A 15,273-nucleotide genomic window follows, 5' to 3' on the forward strand; every position below is an offset into this window, starting at 1 on the left:
TGCAAAATTCATCAATTTCTTAGGAAACTATTCTCATCTCAATCAGAATTTTTAATATTGACAAACAACTTCCAACATAATCATGCCATGCTTATGACAACTAAAAAAAAACTAAAATTGAAAAACAAAAACAAATACAAAATGACATAACATCATAAAAAAATGCAACATAATAAAAATAAAAATCAAAGTAAAAATAACATAACATCATAAAAATTAAAGCAGTTTAGTTTCAGTTTTTCCCTTCCCCCACACTTATACAATACATTGTCCTCAATGAAAAATAAAATAAAAGAAAATAAAGAAAAAGAAAAACTCCCTCAACCGAAGTAAATGCTCATTAATCAAGCATCTCCTTGATCATCTTCAGTTTCCTCCTCGTTTTCATCATCTTGCATCATGGGAATAAGTGGTGGATATGATAGAATCCACTGTGATGCAGGTGGATAGTTTGTCATCTCAATGCCAAGGTGTACGGCATTCATCCTGAAACAAACATCTTGATAACTAGCCCACTCAATCATGCGTTGTTGGTGTGCTTGGAATTTAGTACAGTGAGCAGGTAACTCTTGAGAGGTATTGTACAGAGATTCCTCCACAAGTGTCACACGGTCCGCCAAGTTCATATTTTTGGTTGATGGTGGTGGCCTAGCCTTGGTATGAGATGATGAACTAGCCCTTGCAGTGTCAATGACATTGAAGCGAGTGATGGAGGATCTATTTAGTATATTCATGGGTTGCAACAAAGGCTTTGAAGGATCCCATTTCACACCAGCTTGAGCACACATGGCGATAATGAAATGGGGATGATAGAACCCCTTAGAAACATGTCTGAAACTGCTCTGAATGGAGGACTTGATAATGCGGCCCATATTGTAATGCCTTACTACCTTAGAGCCATTACTAAGTGAGTTTAAAATGTGCATTGAACTGGGTAACCAAGCATTTAACTTAAAAGTGTAACTAAACTGTATTAAAATCACATAATTTGAAAATATAAACATTCATTGAAAATTATAAGTGTTTTACATTAGGAATCCCAAAAATACTGTTTATAAATATTTACAACTCAAAACATGTTTTAGGTCGACTAAACGACAAAATAGAATTCAGTACAAGCATTTCCCAAAAATACCCTTGGCCATGGCGGCCAGGCAGACAAGACATGTACACGTCGCCTCACGCTCTCCATACTCATCATTGGCCAATTTTCCCCTTGCCCTTACCTGCACCACAGAGCACCCGTGAGCTGAACCCCAGCAAGAAAACTCCACACAAATAGATAACATAGGCATATCAATCACACAACATAAAGAAAATCTGCCAACAGGCTAAACACACATACGGCCGTGCCGTCCCAGGCGCTTTACCAGGCCCTGGGTTCGCGGTCCATACCGTGAGGATATCCCAGGTATCCTTTAGGGTCTTACCCTGGCAACTCGCACTCCGCGTGCTAAACGCTGCTCTCGGCCCCCCTTGCCATTCTCAACCTTCGCCGTTCTCGGCCCTTGCCGTTCTTGGCCTTCACCACTCCCAGCTCTTGCCGATCATCCACATAAATACATACATAGCATAATTAATCAATAACTTAAACATGTATTAACATAATCAATGGGCTATGCCTTGCATATAATCATATAGGGGTGTGCCCTGCAACACAACTATGGGGCCTCAACCTACTCTATGGGTACAACAGTTTTCTTACCTGTGTCCTGAGCTTCTTCAGCACCAAAATCTCGAGCACGGTCCCTTAATCCGAGCCTCACTGAAAACCTAGTCACAACACATACATAGCACCCTCATTACTAACCAATTTATAATTATCTCCCGGAACCAATCCCGAGCTCTCGGGACCTCCCGTTTCCCCTCACAAGGTAGCGGAAGCATCCCCCGAGCCCCCTGAGCCAAAACCCCAAAATCACATTTTCCCCTGCCCAGAAATTGGCCTAGCGCCGCGGCACTAACCCATGGGGGCTGCGGTGCCCAGAATGGTGCCCTTCCTCTGATGCATCCTAGCGCCGCGACACGGAAGAACAGGGCCGCGACGCCCATACGCAAACCCAGAAATCTGGGTTTTTCCCCAACATTTTCCCAAGCGAAAACACTTCCAAATCAATACCAAGACATACCTAAGTCCCAAATTCAATCCAAAACACCAAATAGACCATATGGAAACCCAAAAACATCAATAACAAACCCAAACATACATTCAAACCCAAGATTCACAAATTGGTTAAAATCTTTATAAACCTTAAACCAGAGCTTACAATACTTAAACCTCCCTTCAGAAATCTTAAACCACACCATAAATCAACCTCAAAGATGCACGAAATTCTTACCTCAAACTGAAATTCGACTTTGAGCTTCCTCCAATTCCAACTCCAAGCTAAACCCCTTTGATTCCCAAGCTGAATTCTCACAATATCAAGCCACAAATCCAACATTCAGCACTCAACCCAAATTCTCAAAACATGCAAGGAAACCTAAAAATCAGATATGAAACCTTACCTCTGAATTAACCTTGGCCTTTGCTTGGTTCTTGTTGCCTCAATTCAGCCTTGAATCCCTTCCTTAGCCTCAAAGATATTCAGCTCTCTCTTCCTCCCTCTCCTAGCTTCTTGGTTCCTCTAGTCTTCCAACATAAACATTCAGATTATGCCTAAATGAATAACGTGAATGACTTTTCCTCAGCCAAAACTATCTTCTCCCAAGGCCAAATGACCCAATTACCCTCCTTTCTAACTTGGATTCTAGCTAATCCTCAAGGGCATCCTAGACTTTTCCTTAATCCTTTGCAAAAATACCACTTTCCCTTTTTAGAAAACTATCCTCAAGAGTTACCTATGGTTACCCAAGCTTCCAAAGTGCCACTAACCATCCCTCAATTACTCCCACACTCAAGTTATAATATTCCCAAAATACCCCTAGGCTTCTCCCGAGCTGGGTATTTAACCCCGTTGTGACTTTTAGCGAAACAGCTCCCTAGGACCATCTCGGAACGTGCATCACAAATATATCACCATTATATCACATTTATCAAATATATCACATTTATGCCCTCAACGGGCTTTAATTGCAAACATGCCCCTGAAGACCAAACGGGGCCCACATGCATGCTTAATTCACCAAAACATGCATTCCTAACCACATATTCACTAAATTCACATATTAATACAATATAACAATTATTGTCCTCCACGCACGCTAATCAAGGCCCCAAGCCTTATTAGATAATTTGGGTCGCTACACATATCACCCCTTCAAGATGGCATATAAAAGTATGGCAGTATCCACATTCACATCACTGACATGTTTAGTGGGAAATAATTTTGCATTAATAAACTTATGCCAAGCTTTTTCAATAACTCCAATTGCCTCTTACTTAAACTTAATGGGATGACCTGTTTCAGTTAACTTCCATTGGGTATTTGGCTTACACAAAAATTGGATAATCTCATTAAAGTCGGGATTGTCAACAATTTGGCTATACTCGTCATTGTCTATGCTAGGAAGCCCATAAAATTGATTTATGGCTGCACTTGAGAAATTCATATTAATCCCTCGCACTGTAGCCATAGCTGTAACTTGAGAAATTCCATTAGCATAAAACTCTCTTACTATAGGGATTACTGCAGCATCGTGTTGTGAACAAAATTTCTCCCAATGCCTTTTCTCAAACTGCTCTGCAATAGATGGATACCCATGACGAATCTTCATATCAAACCCCCTCTCTTTAATCATCGTTTTCTGTTGCACTACCACATCTTGATACTGTTTCAATGCCTCCTTAGAAGTAAATTTGGTGGCATCAAATTGAACCTCAGATGAGGAGGCGCCTTTAGTATTCTTTCTAAATCTCTTTGGTGCCATTCGTCACGTCAAAACTTAGGGATAAGCTTCCTTTAACACAAATAATTAAGCACTAAGAGAATAATTCAAAATACCCCAAAAATATCAAGTCAAACTCCTCTAATTACTCCCACCAAATTTCTACTAAACAAATAAATAATTCCTCTTCAAAAATATTCAATCAATTCCCGTTAAAACTAAACCGCACTTCTCTTAGAACTTTCATCAAACACTTTGTAGGCAAAGACTAATCCAATAGTGGAAAATTATGTTGTAGTAATTCAATCTTCCCAAAATTTGAAATTATTACTAATATAACAACATAAACACTTAATTTTAGCCAATGATCACAATATATAAGTATTTCATCCACCAAAAACCATATAATCCAAAATACCCCAAATCTTATTCTTCAATACTCAAAATCCAATAATCAAAGAATCAAGAGAAGCTACTTACTTGCAATTGAATATAGAAAGTCTTTGAAAGCTTGATTGTATCAATGAAGCACCTTGAAACTAGTTGATTAACCTCAATTGTCAAATTTGAAATTTATGGGACTTCAGGTTTTGAAAGGGAATTTTTGTAGAGAAGGAGGATTTTGATGAGAATGGGTGAAGATTGGTGAAAAAAAATTGAAGATTGATGATGAGAATTGCAATGATTTTGGGGAATAATTTGAGTGAAAATGAGAGAGAAATGATGAAATTATGTGTAAAAATGATAGTGTTTTTCGATTTTGGGGTCTTTGTATGTGTGGGGAGTGGAAAAAATGAAATGAAGTTTTTTTTTTTTTAAATTTCCTAAAAACGCACCGTGGCTGTGACCACTACTCTCTGTTCTCCAGGCCACAGCCTGGAATAGGGCTAGTCGCGGCCACAGGCCATTTGGCCCTAAAAATATATATTTCTTTTTATATATTTTTTTAGAAGGAATAAAAATGTCCAAAAAAATAAAATTAAAACTAAGTTCAAAAAGAAAAAAAACAATTAAACAAAAATGTCTTAAAAATAAAAAATACATAAAATTTAGCTAAGTTTAACATCGCTAGCTCGACGTAAAACCTTTTCATACCTCATCAACATATTCTGGATTGAAGAGGTGAATCACAGTAGCTTGTTCCTCCTCGAAAGACTCATAATAAGGCTTCAATCTCTGGCCATTTACCTTGAGTATTTTTCTTTCAGATGGACTTGAAATTTCTACCGCTCCATGAGGATAGTGATGTACCACTATGAATGGTCCAACCCATCGAGACTTCAACTTACCCGGAAATAGTTTGAGACGAGAATGATACAATAATACTTTCTATCCCATATCAAATGTTTTCCGAATAATTCTATTTCGATCATGAAAGGGTTTGGTCTTTTCTTTGTAAATATTAGAGCTTTCATAAGCATCATTATGGATTTCTTCCAGCTCTTGTAATTGCAACATTCTTTGTTGGCCTACATTGTCCATATTCATGTTACACTTTTTTCACAGCCCACCAAGCTTTATGCTCCAATTCAATCGGTAAATGACAAGGATTTCCATACACCAACCGATGTGGAGACATACCAAGTGGTGTCTTGTAGTCTGTACGATATGCCCATAGAGCATCATCTAATCTTATACTCCAATCCTTTCTATTTGGATATACCGTCTATTCAAGAATAGACTTGACTTCTCTATTTGATACCTCAGCTTGGCCATTTGCTTATGGATGGTAGGAAGTGGTTACTTTATGAGTCACTTGATAGCGTCGAAATAAAGCTTCAATCATTTTATTGCAGAAGTGAGTACCTCAGTCACTAATTATTGCCCTTGGAGTTCCAAATCTCACAAAAATATTCGATCGAATGAACTCAACCACTGTTTTAGAATTATTGGCTTTAGTTGCTTTTGCTTCCACCCACTTAGACACATAATCCAATGCTAAAAGAATATACTAAAAACCGAGTGATGATGAAAATGCTCCGATAAAATCAATGCCCCATACATTAAAAATCTCGATAATAAGTATGGGAGTTTAGGGCATTTGATCCCTAGCAGTAATATCCCCAACTCGTTCACATGCCTTACAATATGCATATGAATCTTTAAAGATGGTAGGCCAAAAAAACCGTTGTTAAGTACTTTATGGGCTGTTCTTTTTGGTCCAAAATGACCTCCACAAGCATGAGAATGTGAGAAAGCAAGGATAGATTGAAATTTAGAATCGGTAACACACCTTTGAATGACTTGATCAGCACAATGTTTCCATAAATAAGGTTCATCCAAAATATAAAACTTATCATCATGCTTAATCTTGTTCTTTTGAGCTTGTGTAAGGTCTCCTGGTAACTCTTTAGTGGCTAAATAATTAACAATATCAGCAAACCATGGAATAATTTCTTTAAGAGCCAAGAGTTGTTCGTCAGGAAATTTTTCATTTAATTGCAAGTTATCTTCATCCCAAATAAGTCTACTTAAATGATCAGCCACCAAATTTTTTGATCTTCTCTTATCTTTTATTTCAAGTTCAAATCCTTGCAGAAGTAAAATCCACCGAATAAGTCTAGGCTTTGCTTCTTTCTTAGCCAGTAAATATTTAAGAGTTGCATGGTCATTGTAAACAATAACTTTAGTTCCAATCAAGTAAGACCGAAACTTTTCTAGAGCAAAGATGACCGCTAAAGCTCTTTCTCCGTAGTAGAGTAATTCAACTGAGCATCATTAAGAGTTCGAGAGGCATAGTATATAACATGAGGAACCTTACCAACTCTTCGCCCAAGGACCGCTCCTACCACAGAGTCACTGGCGTCACATTATTTCAAATGGTAACTCCCAGTTCGGTGGCTGAATAATAGGTGTTGATGTCAAGGATTCCTTCAATTTATTGAATGCAAACAAACATGTATCATTAAATTCAAATGCCACATCCTTTTGAAGAAGATTGCATAAAGGAGAAGCAATCTGTAGAGTCCAAGAACTTTACTTAGCTAGTTAGATAGTAGTAGTAGTAGTAATAGTAATAGCTAGTAATAGTTGTAGTATGTTTATTACTGTGGATTTTGGTTCAAGTCGGGACTTGGTTGAACACTCGTAGCAACACTTATGGATTTTATAAGTTTAACCTATAGTTTAAGAATATTAATTATAACATAAGGTTTGATTAATATAGCTGATTATAAATATGATATTTAGATAGAACTAATAAGATCAAGACACTTGTCATGTGCATGTTTTTTGAGAAATTAAGTATTTTTTAGGAATAGTTTATTAAGAGTAATATTTGAAAACCCTGGAGTCTGCCAGCAGCTTTGAAATCATTATAGGACTCAGTCAAAGTTGTTTACTCAATTCAAATTAGGCTGAAAAAGTGCAATTACGTGTATAATATTTCAGTGTATGCCGATATATCGCAGCTCTTGAGGGCGATATATCGCCACTCGGAGAATACGAAAAACATGTAACTTCGCATGAACACTTCAACGAGCCTCGGGAATATAAGCCCAGGTGATATATCGCCTACCATGGGCGATATATCGGCTCTAGGGCAAGGTTTTTGAATAATTTTGAAATCGAGCTCATTTTATTCCATAACCTCTTGATAAGCCTCAGAATCTTTTTGACCGATTCTTAAATCTCTGCTGAACGATTATTCAAATGTTTTCAATTAAATAGTCATTATTTTTATTCAAGCTAAAAGAAGATCTTTTCATTCTTGAACTCTATAAGTAGGACCTAGTACCTAGCCATTTCTTTCATTCTTCAAGCTGAGTTCAGAGCCTTCAAGCAGCTAGGTTTACTTTAGAGTGTTAAACACTTGGGTTGGGGTTATAAGCTTTATCATCTTAAGCTTATTAAAAACTTGGGAAGTAAGGTTAATAGTGTGTTTTTCTATAAAGGTGTAGTTCGGTTCTAGTGCATTCAAAGGTATTCCTATCCCAAGTTCATTTCTGTATGTTTCATTAGTTTCTTATAGTTTTCTCTACTCAAATCCTAACTCATTGTTTTCCCTTCATGGTTAGGCAATTAAGTTCTTTGAACTTGAGGTTTCATTTCGGTAAGCTCTTCTTCTCGGTGGTTTAGATTCATTTTTCATCTCCTTCTTTTAGAAATACTTGTCTTTTCATTAATAGTTTTTAGGAGTGTTCCAAAATCCCGTCCTTGTTCTCACATCCCGGTATTTGGTAAGGAAAATAGGATAGTTATTATATGCTTATATGATTATGCTATAGTATGTTTTTATATGTTATGATATATATATACATGTTTTGGGGCTTATAGTTGCTTAAATAGAAAACCCCATCATTTTTATGATATTGGGGCTTATAGCTGCTTAGCTAGCAAACCTCATTGTATTTTGACTCTTATAGTTGCTTAGTTAGCAAACCCCAATGTTTACCATGTACATGGGTTAGAATTGTGATATATGTTTATAGTAAATGTTATATGTTTATAGTTTATGTTTATATTAATGTTTCATGTTTGTAGTAGATTTTCCTTGCTGGGCATTAGGCTCATTCCTTTATTTTATATGTGCAGGAAAATAGTTATGGCGGCGGAAAGATTCTTGGCGGCTTGTGATTGTGTATTGAGGGAGAATGGATTCGGTGGTCTGATTGTGTACTAAGGTTTTTTTAGTCATTTCAATTATGTTTTTTATGTATTTTCTGCACCTGATTTTGTAACGAATTTATTTAAGATTTTAGTTATGTTTTAGTTTCAAACAATGGGATCCCATATCTTACCCTGAATTTTTATGTATTTTAACCTTTGCTTTACAGTTTTCAATAAAGTTATGACTATTTCGTATGTATATTTTCTTAAGATTAGTGTCTATGTATAGTAGTTTTAATGGTCCAAAGTCTAAAATTAGTTGGGTCATTACACAATCTTTGAGAAATCCTTTATAAACCACCTATAGAATCCTGCATGACAAAGAAAGGATCATATTTCTTTCACACTTGATGGTGGTGGAAGAGAACGAATGAGATCAATTTTCGCCTTGTCCACTCCAATCCCTTTTTTCGAAATAACATCCCCCAAAACAATACCTTGTTGAACCATAAAGTGACATTTCTCCCAATTCAATACAAGATTAGTCTCAATACATCGTTTAAGAACTAGAGTTAAATTGTGGAGGAACTTATCAAAGGAATCACCATAGACACTGAAATCATCCATAAACACTTCTATGATGTTTTCTATGTAATCTGAGAAAATACTAACCATACATCTTTGAAAAGTGGCGGGAGCATTGCGGTGTCCCGCTAATCTTTCAAGCATTTGATCGATGAATGGAAAATGGAACTGGTCTTTTTTATTTGCGGTGTTTAACTTTCTGTAATCAATACAAACTCGCCAACCTGTTTGGACTTTTGTGGGCACTAACTCATCCTCGTCATTTTTTACCACAGTGATGCCTGATTTCTTAGGAACTACTTGAACTGGACTCACCCGTTTGCTATCTGAAATAGGGTAAATCACACCCACACTTAAAAGCTTCAATATCTCCTTCTTAACTACCTCCATCATAGGTGGAATTAATCTTCTTTGAGCTTCTCTATAAGGCTTGGATCCATCTTCAAGGAGAATATGGTGCTTACACTAAGTTGGGCTTATTACCTTGATATCTGTTATGGTCCACCCTATGGTTGTTTTGTATTCCTGAAGTACCCTTATCAAACGATCCTCTTGTACTTGGGTAAGTTGTGTGGTGATAATAACCGACGATGTCTCTTTCTCACCCAAGTAGACATATTTGAGATGCTCTGATAGTGGTTTTAATTCAAGCTTGGGTGGTGATTCAATAGATGGTTGAAGTTTCTCATGAGAAACATGCAACTCTAAGAACAACACCTCTTTAGAAACCTCTCCACCACTATTAAGTGCAGCCACTATCTCCTTTACTTCTGTAGTGACATCATCTTTCTTCAAGTCTATTGGTTCCCTAAAAAAACATCTAACCCATCCTCTCCAAGTAAATCAAGAATTCTTTGTGACAATGAATCCAGAATATCAATTAAAGAAATTGAATGAACATCACTTGGATATCGCATAGCCTCAAAAATATTAAAGTGAATTACCTCACCATCAAACTCCATGGTCAAAGTTCCCTCATGATCATCTATCTTAGTTCTAGTTGTCTTTAAGAATGGCCTTCCCAACAATACTAGTGTAGAACATGGAATTAAGTTATCTTCCATATCAAGAATGTAAAAGTCTGCCAGAAAAACCAATTCATTGACTTTAAACAATACATCCTCTACTACTCCCCTTGCATAGGCATTAGAACGATCCGCTAATTGTATGATCACCCCCGTTTCTTCCATTGGCCCAAAATTCAAAGAGGTATAAATAGAGTAAGGCATTACATTGATGAAGCACCCAAATCTAACATACATCTTTCAATCCTTTTATTGCCAATAGTGAAAGGAGTAGTGAGGGTGCCAGGATTCTTACACTTTGGTGGAAGTTTCTTTTGAAGAACCGCCGAAACAATTTCCCCCACACTCACCTTTTCATTCCCTTTAACTTCCTCTTATTGGTGCATAACTCCTTTAAAAACTTAGCATATCGAGGTACTTGCTTAATGGAATCAAGTAAAGGAATGTTTACCTCAACCTTGCCAAAAGTCTCCAATATTTCCTGTTCAGCTTCATGTTTCTTTGTCTTTCTCAAACAACTAGGAAATGGAGGAGTAGTAACATAAGTGGGAATAGTGGGTTTAGGTTTGGATGATGTGGTTGGGGTTTCATCTTTTTCTTGTTGGATTGATTGGGTAGAAGGTATTGGTGGATCATTTGAACTTAATGGCATAGTGGGTTGATCGTAAGTCTTGTCATATTTTAATGTGATGGGATTAGCATTTTCCCTTGGGTTTTGAATAGGCTGTGAAGGTAATTTTCCTTGATTTTGTGGCTCACTTTGACTTAATAAAGTGGCAATTTGACCCACAGTGTCTAAATTTTCCAAGGACACATGAGCACCTTGAAGAAGTACTTGAGTTTGTATATTAGAGGCTACTAACTGTTTTACCATATCTGCCATTGATTGTTCATGAGCTTGTGAGGTAATAGGTTGTTGAGGCTAAGGTGTATAGGTTTGTTGTTGCCTTTGTTGATAAGGAAACCCTGGTGGTCTAGTAGGCACAGTTTGTTGTTGATTCCCATATCGAAGATTAGGATGTTCCTTCCATCCTTCATTATAAGTTATAGTATAAGGGTCATACCTTTGCCTAGGTTGCCCTGGGAATCCCCCCATTGCATTTACATGCTCATTGGTATCCTCTTGAAGTGTGGGATATGAATCAGTAGCATGCCCCACACATGTTTTTCTCTCTCTCTCTCCCTTAGGCTTACTTGTTCATTTTTCTTTCTGAATTTCTGGAGGATTTGAGGTTGGGAATTGGGGAATCAAGCTTGGATAAAGTTTGGAGGCAGCCGAGGGTCGAATTCTCAGTTGAGGTAAGGGTTTTACTCTGATTGTTTTGTTGGTTTTCTACTGTAATTTAGGGTTTTCTTGAGGTTTAAACCTTAGGACGATTTTGGATTTTGGTAAGAGTATGGAGTAGTTTTTGGGATAATTATAATGATTATGCTGTATTGATATGAATTCTAGACGTAATTATAGGTTCGGGTATTGATTAGTGTGAATTTTAGTGAAATTGGCTTGAGAAAACGTAAGGGAATTTGGGGTTTTGGAGTTCGAGCTGTGGTACTATTCTTCACGTGTCGCAGCCCGTGTGCGTGGAAGGGGCCTGATGATTCTCTAAAATTGCCTAGGTGCCGTGGTGTAGGTTGGGGTGTGCCGCATCCCGCGTCCCCAAGAAAGAGAGCCTTGGGCTCTCTGACTTGTAGCAGTTCGCGGCCCTAGGGGCTAGGCCACGACTCTAATTAAGGGAAATGACCAAAACTAATTTTTAAGCTTGGGAACTCAAACTTAAGGGCTCGGGAACGATTCTACTACCTGATTTAGTGGAATTCGGGGTCCTAGAGGATAGAATATTATTCCAAAGTTTTTAATTGGTTTAGGTTTTGATGGATATTTATTATTATTACATTGTGACTAGGTTTACCGCTAAGGCTCGGGATTAGGGATCGTGCTCGGGATCGCCCTATTCTGTTAGCTCGTGACTCAGGAAAGAAATTTTTTTGTGCTCGTAGAGCAGGGCATTCCCCGATAATCTTTGTTTAGTATTAAGTTTGAATGTTTGTAATTGTTATGTTATGTATATATGTTTGTGACTGATCGGCGAAGGCCAGGATTGGTAAAGATTGGGATCGGCAAGGGCTAGAAATAGCAATAAGCATGTTGAATGCAGGCCGCCATGGCATGGCCATCTAGGGTGTTGTATTCACCTTCTCGGTTAGAACTGTGAAACTGGTGCCTAGTAGCGCACCTTGGTCGGCTTAGGCCGTTGATGTGAATTGTCTGCCGTGTCTGATTAGTTATGTATTTACTGAAATGAACTTTCATATGCTATGTTTGTGGAGTTTTCTTGCAAGGCCTTGGCTCATGGGTGCTCTATGGTGCAGGTAAGGGCAATGGAAAGGTCGACCAAGCATGAGTAGGAGGGCATGGAGCGACGCGTACATGTTTGGCATATCTGGCTGCCACGCTTGGGGTAGTTTTGAGGAACGATGTATGAATAACCGATTTTTTTGCCTAGGTTGACTGTATAAAAACTTTTGAGTTGTAATTATGTTTTAAACAACATTTCTTGACCCCAATGTAACACTTTTATGACTTTAATGAATCTTCTAGCCTTTTATACTTAAGTTTCATTATATTAGTCCTTAATTTAATTTAATTACACTTTTTGGTCAAAAATCTCGATTAGCGAGTTAATGTCACATTTTAAAATCACATGGTAATGACTCTACGGTAGTAGAGCATTACAACACTGGTGGCGGCTCTAAGAGGGGTAGGGGAGCTTATTACGGTACCAATATCGAGAAGTAGCTGGCCACCAAAAAAGTTGGCCATCTAAAAGTAGAGTTTGATGCACAAACTGGAAAAGTCGTTCAAACGTACGTCAAATGGTTGAACAATTCAATGACTCGTTATATGCGTTACACCATACCCCTAACTACACTAGCTTAGGAACAAGTAACGTTGGCTGATCTCCAAGTTAATCATCGAAGATTATCTGTAAGTATTTTGTAAATCTCTAATAACTCACTATTAATTATTTTTTCTATCTTCTTAATGTTTTAATAAATTCCAAATATAGTATTGATTTAAGGACAAATTCATTTATCCACAAGACGATCTAGTAATCAACGATGCCATGGTCAAACAAATGCAAAAGCATTTGAGTGATTGGCGCCACATGATGAAGAAACACTGAGTAGAGGTTGGGGGAGAGGTGGACAACGAGAGAGCAAAGGAGAAACCTTATCATGGTGTTAGTTCTTCTGATTGGGAAATTCTATGCAATTATTGGGCTTCTGATTCTCAGCAGGTATACCTTAGCTTCTACATTAATGTTTAATTATAAATTTACAATCTAAATTAATGAGTATTATTTTTTGTTTGAAGTGTATATCGAAGAGAAATAAAGAGGCTCGAGAAAAATGACCATACCAGGAGGACACGATTCCAAATCCATCTTGCCCATATTTATGACCATGTATGTTATAATAACCTATATCTTTACAGTTTTGAAAATATTATAAAGGTGATAGTGTTTTAATAATTTGTTTTTTTAGATCGACCCGTCTACTGGCCAGTTTCCGAGCATGATCGACACATTCGAGCAGCTCCATAGGAAGAATGATAAGTAGATTAGAGATGAAGCGGCGACAAAACATGTAAGTTGCCTATCCTTAACTAAGTTATGATCATTTTACTTTAAAAAAGTTTAGTAAATATATTAATTGGTTGGTGTCAATTAGTAATTACTTATTAACTATTAATTAAATTTATAACAATTAAAATGTGCCAATATCTTTATGATTAATGATTCTGGACTAAGATTTTAAAAAAAATGTAACTAATGTTGTCCCCGTATCAGGGAGCTTATAGGCTAAATTAATTTGTTCATGAAAATCCATTACTAAATCACAAACATGCAGATATTGTTGACGTATATGTTTGGAGACGTAAATTCTTCATTAATAGAATTAACTGTTCTTACTATATATATCAACAATTTCATTATTGTGATTTAAATATGAATTTTCATAACCAAATTAACTTTAGCCCATTTGCTCCCTGATATTGGAACAAAATTAATTACATTCTTTTCCAATCACTGGTTTGTAGTTATTAATGATAGGATGTTGGCAGATAGATAATAAAGTTATACTTTATATGTAGTTATATTAAAAATTTCTAAGTTAGGTTTTCAAATAATGTTATATTGGAATGTGATATATGTGTTTTTTATTGTGCAGACTTAGATGACCGAGCGCTGAGCATCACAGAGTATGGCCCATGCAGCATCTGCTGCTTCTTGTGTCGGCGATATTGTCGACGGTCAGTTCTCGCCTGATACGGACATTGTCACAGATGTCCTTTGGCCCCGCTCCCATTATAAAAAAGGGTTTGGGGGGGGGGGGGGGGGTTGCCTAGGTTAAGGGCAGTTGGCGCAAAGAGGGCAACATCTTCATCAACTTCTCAAATGTCCGGGCAATTGCCACCTGAAGTGGACACCATTTTGCAGCAAAGTCGTGACATTATGCAAGAAAATCAAAACCTAAAGAAGTATACGAATAAACTTGAGAGTCGTCAACGGTGTCAAGATTTGGTGCTCAGTGCTTTGTTGAAGCAGGTTGCTGTATTGGCTCCTAGTTTTACTGTCGGCTTACCAGAAGAGGATCTAGACAATGACGAGGGCGATGGTACAGGTGATGATGATGCTCAAGGGGGCGGGGATGATGAGCATGACAGTACCCATTTGTAGAAATTTTTATTTATTTAAAGTTTAATTAATTAGAGACATAGTTTAGTAGAGACAATTAACTTTAATAGTTATAAAATAATTTTTATTTATTTATAACGGTTTAATATTTATTTTATTTATGATTAAATTAAATAATATTACTAAACAAATTAAATAATTATTAATATATTAAAATCAAAATTTCTTAATTAATATATTTAAATTAAAATTAGTAATATTATTAATTTTTTTAATTTAAAAAATACTTTCACCGGCGCAAAATTACGTCGGCAAAAATCATTATCGCCAAAAATAAAAAACTTTTGTCGGCGCAATTTTACGTCGACAAAAGACTCCACCTTTACCGCCGCTAAAACACGCTACTAAAAATCCTAGCTTTTACTAGCGCAAAATTGCCTCGCTAAAGATGACTACCTTTGTCGACACAATTTTGCACCACTAGAAACACTAACTTTTGTCAGCGTAATTTTGTGTTGCTAAAAGTGTTTTCCACAATTCCGTGGCAAATTTTTTCGTCCATGCATCCTTATTTTTCCTGACGCAGT

The 15,273-nt window shown here is 36.9% G+C and overlaps 1 protein-coding gene across 1 annotated transcript; it reads right to left on the reverse strand.

Moving 5' to 3' along the window:
* Nucleotides 1-344: 344 nt before the first annotated feature.
* On the reverse strand, nt 345-788 carry LOC133785579 (uncharacterized). Its single transcript, XM_062224800.1, has one exon. It carries the CDS (start codon nt 786-788, stop codon nt 345-347), a length of 444 nt encoding a protein of 147 aa, XP_062080784.1.
* Between the last annotated feature and the right edge of the window lie 14,485 nt (nt 789-15,273).

This window comes from Humulus lupulus, chromosome 6 (assembly GCF_963169125.1).
Source record: "Humulus lupulus chromosome 6, drHumLupu1.1, whole genome shotgun sequence".
Classification (NCBI taxonomy): Eukaryota; Viridiplantae; Streptophyta; class Magnoliopsida; order Rosales; family Cannabaceae; genus Humulus; species Humulus lupulus.

Bases quoted from the DNA above. Each gene is read 5' to 3' on its own strand.
- LOC133785579 (XM_062224800.1), bottom strand. From the start codon at position 788: ATGTGTGCTCAAGCTGGTGTGAAATGGGATCCTTCAAAGCCTTTGTTG.